The 11,635-nt window shown below is 39.6% G+C and overlaps 1 protein-coding gene across 9 annotated transcripts in view; it reads left to right on the plus strand.

The window, feature by feature from the left end:
• The window catches only part of RGS7 (regulator of G protein signaling 7), a 488,122-nt gene extending 485,729 nt beyond the window's left edge, over nucleotides 1-2,393 (plus strand). For all 9 annotated transcript variants that reach the window (XM_070602542.1, XM_070602545.1, XM_070602547.1 and 6 more), the window contains one exon: nucleotides 1,691-2,393. Coding sequence is in view for 4 of the 9 variants with exons in the window: in XM_070602545.1 (XP_070458646.1) it covers nucleotides 1,691-1,741 (51 nt within the window). In the remaining 5 variants the exon portion in view is untranslated. The remainder of the gene's footprint in view (nucleotides 1-1,690) is intronic.
• Nucleotides 2,394-11,635: the final 9,242 nt, after the last annotated feature.

An 11,635-nucleotide genomic window follows, 5' to 3' on the forward strand; every position in this document is an offset into this window, starting at 1 on the left:
CAGGTTTGCGGTGGAAAAGCAGTATAATTTCAGCTTCCAATTCATAAGCAATTTCCTGCCCTCCGCAGTCAGTATAGTGACTTTGAATCTCAGTGTCCTGATAAAAGCATATAACAATAATAATAATGGTAATAATATAGTAAGGTAATAGCCAACATACGCTGGATACGTCAAGTGTTCCAAGGGTAGTTTTAAGAAATGTACTTGCATTATTCTTCAGAAAAGCCTCTTAAAGGTGGCACTATTATTATCCTCATTTTATGGATTATGAAACAGGCACAGAAGTGATGACAAGAAGAAGCAAAAGATATTTTGTATATAATGTAAAGTAGGGTGTCTTGTTAACAAACTGCTTTTTCTTTTATTATTTTTCCTCCCATAAAGTGACCAAAGCATAGCCAAGTGAGAAAGACCTTTGCTAGACTTTGCATCTTCTACTGTCAGTTGCTGAGAGCTAAGTCTTGAATGCTTTTCCGCAATTAACGGGAAATGATGCTTGGTTTTCATTGCTGCTATTCAGGTCAGCAAAAGGGCCCTTGTAAGTTACTGTACACTGTGTAAAGAAAGCTTGATTTTGAAATTATTAATCACATCTTAAACATATTGTCCTTTTCCCAAAGTGTGGCCACAGATGATGATTCTTAGTGTGGCCCACAGGACACCACCCTTTCATCAAACTCTGAGCCACATCAGGTAGCAAATCAACACTATTGCTGTGATTAATTTATTACTAACACATTGTGTTTCTCAAAAGATCTTTTGATTTTCCTTTATTATTTTATCCTCTGAGAAATACAAATTTCATTCAATAAGTAGACTATCTTATTTTTATACTAGAACATATAAAATGAGAGATGAAACAGAAATTAGCAATTGACAATCTGCTATTCCTGTAAGAAATTTAAAAGTTCTTATCTCTCTAGGGTACTTGTATTAATAGAGACAGTGTTAGCTTTCAAGATTTCCAAAAAATGAATATGTACTCCAGGTATTAATACAATTTGTAAAATCAGAAAATATAGGATTTTCTGGGGCTGGGGTTGGAGGAAATCAGATGGGAAAGGACAGAGATGTCTACAATTTGAAGTAGGGAGCAAAGAGACTTTTATCTCTAGATGTAAAATTGGCGCCTTTTTCTCCATGATTATATGGGATGTGAAAACTCAGTCTTGAGTTTCCACCAATCACACCTTCAAAATGCATTTTACTTAATTAAATCATACCCGCTGCATACCTAGCTGTTTATAAATGCAGCTCTAATTCCAGCAATTGAACAAGAATGCACTCACATTGCTACCTTTCAGAGCGGTTTACTAAGGTTTGTTGTAACATGTTTATAACCAGTCACGAACCTAGGTGTTGCATCCTTGCTAAGCTTCGATGGAACGTTTATGGACATGTTTTATGATTTGCTAATCTGTGCTGTGAACCCATCAGTCTGTTTGCAGTGGGGAGGAAGTGGGTGGGATGGGTGGGAGGGTGGAAGGAGGGAGGATCATTTTGTTTGATGTGTTGGCGGAGGGAGGGAGGGAAGTTGGTGATGAAGTTTGAATTAAGGTATACCTAAAGGGTTCTGTGTTGACCCTTGTGCAAAAATCCGCTGCAATAAATAGATGCTACTTGTAAGCAGGTTTTCAGTGATCAGACTCTGTTTTCTTTATTCTTTCCTTGTTTTATATTTTTTCCTCAGGGGAAATCTCTCACATCAAAGAGGTTAACAAGCCTTGTTCAGTCTTACTAAAAGGATCATCTTGTAGCATGGAAGCAGACTGGAGTCATTGCATATACTTTGTAGCTCTATGTTGTTACCCGGAGCAAAGGACATTAGACCAAGATGTTGCATGAGCAAAGGACCTGAATTGTTCTTTCTTTGTGTGCATTAAGGGATTGTCATCTCCAAGGAACTCTACCATCTCAATGCCTCCATTTCAAAATGTTGTCTGCTTACTTCCTCCTTGTACTAAGCTGGATCTGTGTCTTTTCCTTTTTAATAAGTTCAAGTGAAGTAGACCTTTCCCCACCCCCACCCCCTCTCTCTTTCTCTTAAAGCTTCTGCTAGACACTGTGCACTGAAAATTCAGTCCGTCACAACCTGGAAGAAGTGTAAAAGAAAAAAGCATATATCAATAAGTATACATATGGCTTCACATTTATTAAACGATAAATTAGCAGAGAAGTTTTCATTTCACCGATGTATTCACAGTCAGAAACAACCTCCTGTCTTTCTCTGCTGTCTATACACTCTCGGTTAATGTTTCTTGCATTTATTTTTATACCATATTTAAATAAGAAACACATTTTACTCCAAATGTATTAAAGTTGATCCCTTCTCTGTAAATTTGTGTATGTTTATATTGTTGTTTTATCTTTCATTAAAAGATATGCAGAATCTCGATGCTTTTGTAACTTTGACTTCCACGCTAATTAAAGAAGACAGTGCAGAGAGAGCATCCGCAAATGCAGAGTTGCAATTTAAGCTGTTGGCCTTGAAAGTTTGTTTCAAAGTTTCAAGAGGAACTTGGATGGTACAGCAGTCCAGTGCAGACTGACAGTGTTTCATTTGGGGGCTAACCCAGGACAAGGTAGATCCTTTTTCTCCCATGGAAGAACACCACAAATTGGCCTTCCACATTCTCAGAGCCATTTACCAGGCCTATCTCCCTCATTATGAGTATGCAGCTCTATGTTTTGCTAATGGATATTCTGTTAGAATTAGGTTTGAGTGTGACTTCTCAACTCAAGAACCGATTTTTTTTCTTTAAAGTATAATTCTAAAAGTGCCTTAGGTCAGTGGCTCTTAAATTTTGGTGGTTGCAAATTCCTTTGAGAACATGATGGTAATTACTAACATTTAGCAAGTGTTTACTAAGTGCCTGCCGCTGCATTACAGGGCGCCTCACATGCCCATAAAATCCTCACGTTTAATTTTCACAGCAGCCCTGTAAGATCATTCCTGCAATTTTGAGAATATTGAAGCTGAGAGAGGTTAAGTAATTTGTTCAAAGTCATGCAGCCAAGTGGTGAATTGGGATATAAATTCAAGCACTCTGCCTGCAGAACCCAAGGGACTTCTTTTGGTAAAATTTAAGTGAAAATCCATATACACTCTCACATAGGAAACACTTGCACTGAATTTTAGGACATTCACAGAATACCCTGTGAAACTCATCCATGGATCCCAGGTAAGACAGCTGGCTCCCTTTAAGGGTTGGATCAGTGACGCAAAATGTCGCCCAGCCAGGAGATGGATCTGACCTCTCTGCTTTTGCATCCACCAAGGCATTGTAGACCCTGGTATTTAAAAGAAAGGATAGTTATTAATGTCTATTGATTACTTTAGGTGGATTTAAATTCTGAAAAAGTTTACCAATATTGGTGAGAAATCAGCAGTGGAGGCTTAGCTGGTTTATCTAACTACCACAAAATGGAAGAGACTTTAGGAGAAACTTGTATATAGGCTAGAATCCAAACACTGTAAACAGTTTAAGAAAGATTTAATTATATGCCTATATGGTCTTTTTAAAGCATGCATAAAATGCAAATAAATTTAAGTTGATAGATGTTCTTCCGTCAAATTCTTAATTCAAGGCAACCTTGAGCAGCTGACACTGAAGCTAGACTGAAACCCTAGTTAATAGAAAGGTTATTTGAAAGAAAACAATAACCCTATTAGAAGAATGCATAAACAATGAGCCTTGCACACATATGATTGGTTATTTTGGAGGCTATCTTTCATAAATTGTCAGTCCTTAGTGATAATTCCTAATCACGGACTTATACAGAAATGAAAGGCATAAGAATGGTGACAGAAAGCAGAGAAGAGAAACCCTCAGGCAAGTATCCCCAAGTTGGGAGCTCCTAGTAAAAACGTTAGTCCGTTTCTGGGTTCAAGTCCACAGAAGCTTTAAATGGCCTAAAGATTCCATTTGATGTGGTTTAGACAAGACTCAGGATATAGAACAGTGGTGTTTTAAGAGAAGCACACAGAAAAGTTTTGGAGTTTCTTGCAGTTAAATAAGCATGCGGCAACTCTCTCTTGCCCAACCTCGGGACAATTTGATCTATAAGGCATAGAATAAAAATCTCTCACGCTTCTGATGGATAAAATGGTTTTTAAGAAGTGTCTTTCTACCTTGAAACGATCTAAAAGTTATCCACGAAAGCAGTGGCCCAGAGTCTCTACACTTCCATTGCAAAGCCATTTAATTCATCCTCTAAATTGCATTGACCACTTCTTCCATTTGCGGAGTTACGGCAATGTTTTCTGTGGATCTACAAAGGATTTTCTGCTTGAATCAGGGTCACAGAAATGTAGTCAGCAACCTCACCTAAGCCGTCTCCTGTCAGATGCCAGAAAAGTAAATGAAGGCAGAAACTCTCCCTCTTCATTCTGACGAGCATGTGGGTTGATCTTGCTACTCAGGACCTCCAGATGTGTCCTCCACTCTCCTGGTTGGGTGCTCACTTCTCTTTATAGATATATGATGGTTTATAAATAATTTTGGTCTATAGGGAAAGGTATGTCTTGGTTACTAGCATGAATTTAGTCCAGCTACATGCACTGATTATCTCTAACATAGGATTTTTGTGCCCTTAAATACGTGCTTGAAAGAGCACATTGAAATATCCAATGGTTTTGCTGTTACTCGTGACTATCTCTACATATTCTAACACCTCTAAAATGTCAACAGGACATAACCAAAGGTACCAATCCACCTTCTAAGCCATTTTAAGAAACTGTGGGAGGTAGTAAAGAATTTGATGAACGTAAAAGATGGAGAGAGAATTAAACTCATGTATCACACACAGGTGTCTCGTATATTTTCTTGTACGACTGTGTAATTGTATCTTTTTCTTGAGAATTTTGTACTCCAAATTAACCTTTAAAAAGACACCGAATGACATATAAAACATAAGATATTGTTACTTAAAAATAAGATTGAAACAGAAATGGTTGTATACGCCTTTGAAGGCCTGGGGGAGCTTCCCTGGAGCTGAAATGTGATGCATTTGTAAATTCATTTTCAAAAAGGTCATTAGATGCTGGTTAGACATGAGTACTTTGGGTTCATAAATTGGTTAATAAATCTTGATGTCTTTATTAGGTTATAGGACCTTGATCATTTCACCTTTGTTTGGAAATCAAATAAACTGGAGTGTGTTTGATATCTTTTTAAAGGTTAATAACATCTGACTCCAATATTGGTTGAAAGGATTAAAAAAATTTACCTAAATCTTCAAGCACAGTAGTTGGTACATAATTGGTAGTCAAGAAATAATGTTTACCTGACCCTCTTCCCTTTGCTTTCCTCCAAAAGCTTATCTTTGTAAAAAGATAAAAAACATGTCTAAACCCCCCTCCTAGCTGGGGTGGAATCAGGAACAAAGTTCGGGAAGCCAAAGCAGAGTGAGGGATCAGGGTACCAGACACGGAGAAAGACCTGGAGAGCAGTCAGTTGTGATGGTAGGTTTAGAACCAACCAGATAGAGTCAATAAAGCATCAAGACCTAAAGGTTGACCAAAAAGTGAAAGTGAGCTAAGTCAAGGAGACTGTGTCCTGAACAAGTGGATTCTGGAAACTGCAGCTTTGGAAAATAGAAGTAGGGCTTTTTAGAGAGCATCTGTAGCCTCACCTGTATGTCTGTCAGAAACTCTTGTGGGAACGTATCCAATAGGAGCTGGAGGTGAAGGGGAGAGTAGATGGCAGTAATAATGTAGCAGGGTGAAATCACCCATCTTTCCCAGTTCAGAGTATCCAAAGGTATCTTTACCTGGCCCCCAAATACAAGTATGGGAACTCCTCCCACACACACTAAATTTCCAGAGGTCTCCTGGACTAGCACAGGGAGGTCGGTATTGAGTGTAGGAAGACTGAATCATTTGTCACGGGAGAGCTTGGAGACCCTGTAACCTCTTGATTCCGTGATACAGTGGCTGGGGTGTTTGCCAGGTGAGCAGTCAAGTCCAGGCTGAGTGATAGTCCCCCTCAGGTAGTAGCTGGGCATTTGGCAGGTGAGATTGCAATACACAGGCTGAGGGAGGTTCAGTTTGTGGTAGGGGAATTTTACCCAGAATAGTCGTCTACAGGCCACAGAATTTGAACTGGCTCTGTGTGGTGACACAGCAACTAAGCACACAAATACCTTCCTCGTAGCAGATCTGATCCCCGTCTGTATACCCTGGCACTTTCTGGACTGCAGACATATTATGGGACTAACTTTGGGATGATACATACTGCAACTTGCACTGCTCATTCCCCATCCCTTTCCCCCACACGTCTTCCAGCCTTTATCCTTCCCAACTCTCTTCAAGTGTTCAGGTCCAAAAGCCCTCTTTCTACTTCTTTTTCATGGTGAGCCTTAACAGCCCAGCATGAGATTGACTGGAAAGTGTCTTAGCTTCCTCCAGGCTAAGGAAGAGCTAATATTTATCAAGGCAGATTAAACACATTCTGAAATCTCCACTCACTCCAAATGGAAATGGTCTTAAAAGTGTCAAAATTAACACACAGCTAGCTACTTATGAAAACAAGAAAGGGAATCGTTTACTACACAAAAATAACCGAAGGGAATATTTGGTAATTTTCAGAGACTAAAACCGCTTGGTGCCACTTGGTGCTGGAGAGCTGGGCATAGATTTAAGCAGAAAGGACAGGAGCAGGAGCAAGGATCGCTCAGACCTTCAAGGCTAAAGACCAAATTAACACTCCCTTCAGGAGCTCAGAGTGTGAAACACAACACTCCCGTGAAGAGAGATTGGGACAGCCTTGCACACTTCCCAAGGTTACTAGAGAACTAAGCCTTTCCCAGTGACCATGGTTTCTAGTATCATCCCTCATACATGAAGGGTGAGTGGTGTTGTTACTGAACCAGGTCATTTTTGTCCACCGCCCAGACAGCCAAACACTGAGACGACGAGATTGCAGCAGAGTGAGGAAGCGAGAACACGAGCCTCAAATTCGCTTCCCCGAAAATAGGGACTCAGGCATATTTATGGGATGGGGGCAAGGTAGTCTGAAATGTGGAGAGAGGCGATTGGAGGTGAGGAGAGGTGAGGTCATTGCTGATCTGCGCAAGTGCGGTCAGACTTCATGCCTCTTCATAGGACCCATGTTCACAAAATGGTGGTGTTAGCATGATCTGAGGGTGGAGTTTTTAGCCTCTTGACATCAAAAGGTCGCCTATCGGACATCTGCACAGGCCCAGTTGATGAGTTGGTCGTCTCAACCGGCCTGAAGTGGACAAAGAGTTCTAATTCCCAAAAAACAGCTCACACACCCATTACCACAGTGATCCAGGCTCCGGGAGGTGTTATCTGTAGGAACCTAGTGGGAGTCAGCTGGCATATTGCCTAAGCAGCACGGTTAACAATGGGTGGGTTAAACAGCTAAAAGCTGTAATCAGTAATTGCAAAAAGGAAAAAATTTTAGTACCTAGATACTTAATCATCAATGGCTGTTTGCCGGTTTCAGTGTCATGCCATCAGCATGTACAGGGCAGGAAATGTATCATTCGTGCAGGAGCATCCTCCAGCATAAAACACATCCTGGCCTGGAGCTGTGAAACAGGCTGTGGTTTTCCATGAGAGAAAAACATGGGAGAAATTTGTGGAATGTGAGCTTACAAACAAGAGTCTTAAAAATGCTTAAGAAGATAAACATTGTGAATGACACAGCAAATGGAAGAGTTTACACCAAAGGAAATAGACAAGATCGATCTGAAAAGTATCTCAAAGTAAGTATTTTTAAATCCTTAAAGCAATAAGGTATGTAAACATGAAACAAGAGGCAGGACAATTTTTTTTAAATTTGCACTTCCATGTACATAGTGAAACTTCAGAACATTAATGATAGAGAAGAGAGAGAATATGCCAGAAGTTACCAAGAGAAAAGAAACATAAGTCTGCTTGACATTATATTTATCTTTGCAAATGTGGAATGTCAGAAGTCAATAGAGGGAAACTCTGATTTTCGAATTCTATATCCAACTAAAGAATCATCCAAGTGTAAGTGGCAATTACTAATAACTTCAGACAGGCCATATTTTAGACAGTTTGCCTCAGATTTTCATTGACAGAACCAGCAAAGAATGAACTCTATCAAGAGAAAAAAGAGAAGTCTAAAGACTATGTGAGGACAGAAGAATTAATGATAAGCAAAGAAATCAGTAAAAAAAAAAAAAAATTTCTAAATGTGTATTCTCTATAAAAAATAATTACAAAATATTATTTTCAGTTGTAAGCTGGGAAATAAACTTGGAAGTTGGAAGGAATGAGAGAGTAGAAGGAAATAAATTATTTCAACTCTTTTGTTTTACCTGTGTGGAGAATTGAAGTATTTTGCTGTTGTTAGCGCCATGGAGTGGACTGTGGACAGCTGAGGGAACCCTGCCCGGTCTTGCTGTGCCATCCTCTCCCCTTCTGGTGCTGTATCAGATGATGCTCCGCTGCTATTCACAGGGTTTTGGTGGCCAATTTTTTTGGAAGTGGGTGGCCAGGTCCTTTTTCCTAGTCTGTCTTAGTCTGGAAGCTCCACTGAAACTACGAGTGACCCTGCTGGTGTTTGAAATTCTGGTGGCATAGCTTTCAGCACCACAGCAACATGCAGCCCCACAGCATGACACTGACAGATGGGCGGTGTGGTTCTCCGACCCGGAACTGAACACGGGCCATGGAGGTGAGAGGGCCAAATCTTAACCACCAGACCTCTAGGGCTGGTTGAAGTACAGATTAACTTTCTATTTAACTAGAGAAAAAGCACATTTTAAATTTTCATTAGCTATATATTTATACAATATAGAATATAAATATTGAAATAAGAAAGGAGAGGGAAACAAAGATTGTATTAAATGGAAAATATTAAATAATATGGAAGAAATAAATTCAAATATATTAGAATTAAAATAGAGGTAACAATTTTAAATCACCTCTTAAAAAATTCTCAGATTAGACTAAAAACGCATCTGGATATACTTTATAAGAGACACCTAAAACAATACCACCCCAAAAAATGGAACTTAAAAAACTTAAGAAAAGATACAAAAAACAAACACTGACCAAAATAAAGTTTGCATATCTATCCAAAAAAACAATTCAATATGAAAAACATTAACTGAAGTCAAGAGAGACATTTATATGGATAAAATGACGGAAATCCATCAAGAATTTAAAACAATCATAAACCTATGTTCACCTAATAATACAACCTTAAAATATAAAGAAAGCTGCCAAATTTGACAAATACATAATTATAGTGGGAAACGGAAATACCACTTTCAAAAACTAATAGCAAAGCTTATTAAAGATATAGAGTTTTGCATAGCACAATTAACAAGATATGTATACACACACATGCATTTGCACACACAGACACACACAACAGAGAAAGAATAGACTTTGTTTTCAAACACTGACAAACGTTTAGAAATACTGACCAGATACTGTATGTAAAATAGACTCAATAAATTATGAAGACCAATGTCATACAGATTATCTTTTTTGCCAAAACACAATAAAAATAGAAATAAGCAATAAAAAGATAAGTAGGTGACCTTTCTCCAACATAAGTAGAATGTGAAAAGCAAATTGTTCATGGGTCAAAATGGAAATCAAAATAATCATATTGGGATCTCATCAACATACTGAGATCTATCATCATGTTATCTCATCAACAAACCAAAACTGTTACTCTAAAAAGACAAAATAAGATCTCAAGATTAGTCATGAAAACGAGAGATGTAGCAAAAAAATAATATTCAAATTAAAGAACTTTTTGTTGTTTTTTTCTTCTTCCTCCTCCTTTTCCTTTCCTTCTCCAACAATTCAAGGCACATACCGTTAGGTGAGGTTTGGCATAATGGGCGCGTATGCAGTGTGGGTGTCGGCTCAGAGCCACAGAGGCTCAGCATAAGGTGTCAGAGACCAAGAAGGTGAGAAGGAAGTCCCCACAAGAGGGCAGCCTGATATGGCCTTGGCAGTCTGGAGAGGGTAAAGAGAGTTCCACAAGGAGGGCACCAGCAGCTACAGCCCAGGCATAGCCAGGGTGTCAAAAATCAAGTCGAGTGGGGAGGGCGTCACCAGAGACTTAGGTATAGGTTTTTGGAGACTGAGCAGAGGAAAGTGGGCCTCCATACAAGGGGGCATCTTGGAGGAGAGTCCACAGGATGTCAGAGGGCATCCACCTGGGGGTGGAAGGGAGTTGGCCTAGAGTCATGGGATGCTAGAGCCGCCATGGGCTGCAGAGGGAATTCTTGTGGGAAGGGAACAGCGTCAGCAGCAGCCAACAGAAGGATATTGGAGCCTAAGCAGAGTAAGGAGGGTGTGCTCTGTCAGAGGCAGTGAAAATCGAGGAGGGTGTTTATCTAGGAGGAAGGCCCAGCATGGTCTCTAGAGGCCTGAGGATGTTAAAGTAGTGCCCACTCAATGAGGGGACTCGTATGAGACGTGGGAGTCCAAGCAGGGGGATGAGGGCTACTATCCAAGGAACAGCTCAGCCCAAGAGGGTGAGTAGGGCATTCATGGGGATAGGAAAGGATACGTGGGGTGTTGGAGCAAAAAAAAAAAAAAAAACAACGAAGGCATCCTTCCACAGTATCAGGTCAGAGGGAAGGAGAAGAGGGCAGAGGAGCAAAGGCAGTGAAGAGAGTTTCATACAGGATTAAATAAATAAATATGTAAAGAGTAATGGCAACCAGCCTTCTCACTGTTAGAAAGGAGATTTAAAATATGAAAGGAGGGAGAATTAGAAAGAACGTTGGGACACTTGATTAGAATTAGAGCTATCCTATGAACTTGTTTTCAATATGTAGAGATGGACATAGAAATAAATATAGATATAATATGTACATACATACACGTAAGTCAAAGAAATTCCCTAACCATGTCCACTGAGAGAGCCTGAGAGCAGCCCATCCCAATGGCAATGAACTCTCCAAGCTCCCAAATTATGCCTTCTAAGTGCTGCTCCTCACCAAAAGCCACCAGGGCTTCTTGGAGAATACAAAAAATTCCAGGGCTGGGGCAGGGAAAATGAAAGATGAGGATAGACCATCTGGTTGGTACCAGAAAGTAAGGAAATGCACAGAATGATGGAGAGATGTCAAAAGGGAAGTGCGAGTCAGCTTGAAGGAGTTCCACCTGGCCAATTTGAGATTCAAAATAAGTAATGATAACAGATTACCTAATGAATCAACAGTAATCTAGTGAATAAAATACTGAGTCTAAGTTGATACAAAGGAACAAATAAATGAATGGAAAGTTTGATGAGGATGGCATATTTACATAGTTTCAGAATAACTCCCCATAAAATCATGTTAATTACAAAAAAAGGAAATGAGTAACTTTGTAATGGAGAAGCCTGGCAGATACCGCTTTAATCAAGTCCCAGTAATAGGACAAATCAAGATGAAGTCCCCACCTTCCAGGATGCAATGAGAAAGATACAGCATCCCTTCAGTGATATTCCTGCCAAAGATGCATAACCTGAATCTAATCATGTGCAATCATCAAACTCTAATTGAGGGACATGCTACAAATTATTGGCTTGTAATGCTCAAAGTTGTCAGGGTCAAATAAATCAAGGAAATACTGAGGAACTATTCCAAATTGAAGGAGACTGAAGCCATACAGCTTAATGCA

This window comes from Equus przewalskii, chromosome 31 (assembly GCF_037783145.1).
Source record: "Equus przewalskii isolate Varuska chromosome 31, EquPr2, whole genome shotgun sequence".
Lineage (NCBI taxonomy): Eukaryota > Metazoa > Chordata > Mammalia > Perissodactyla > Equidae > Equus > Equus przewalskii.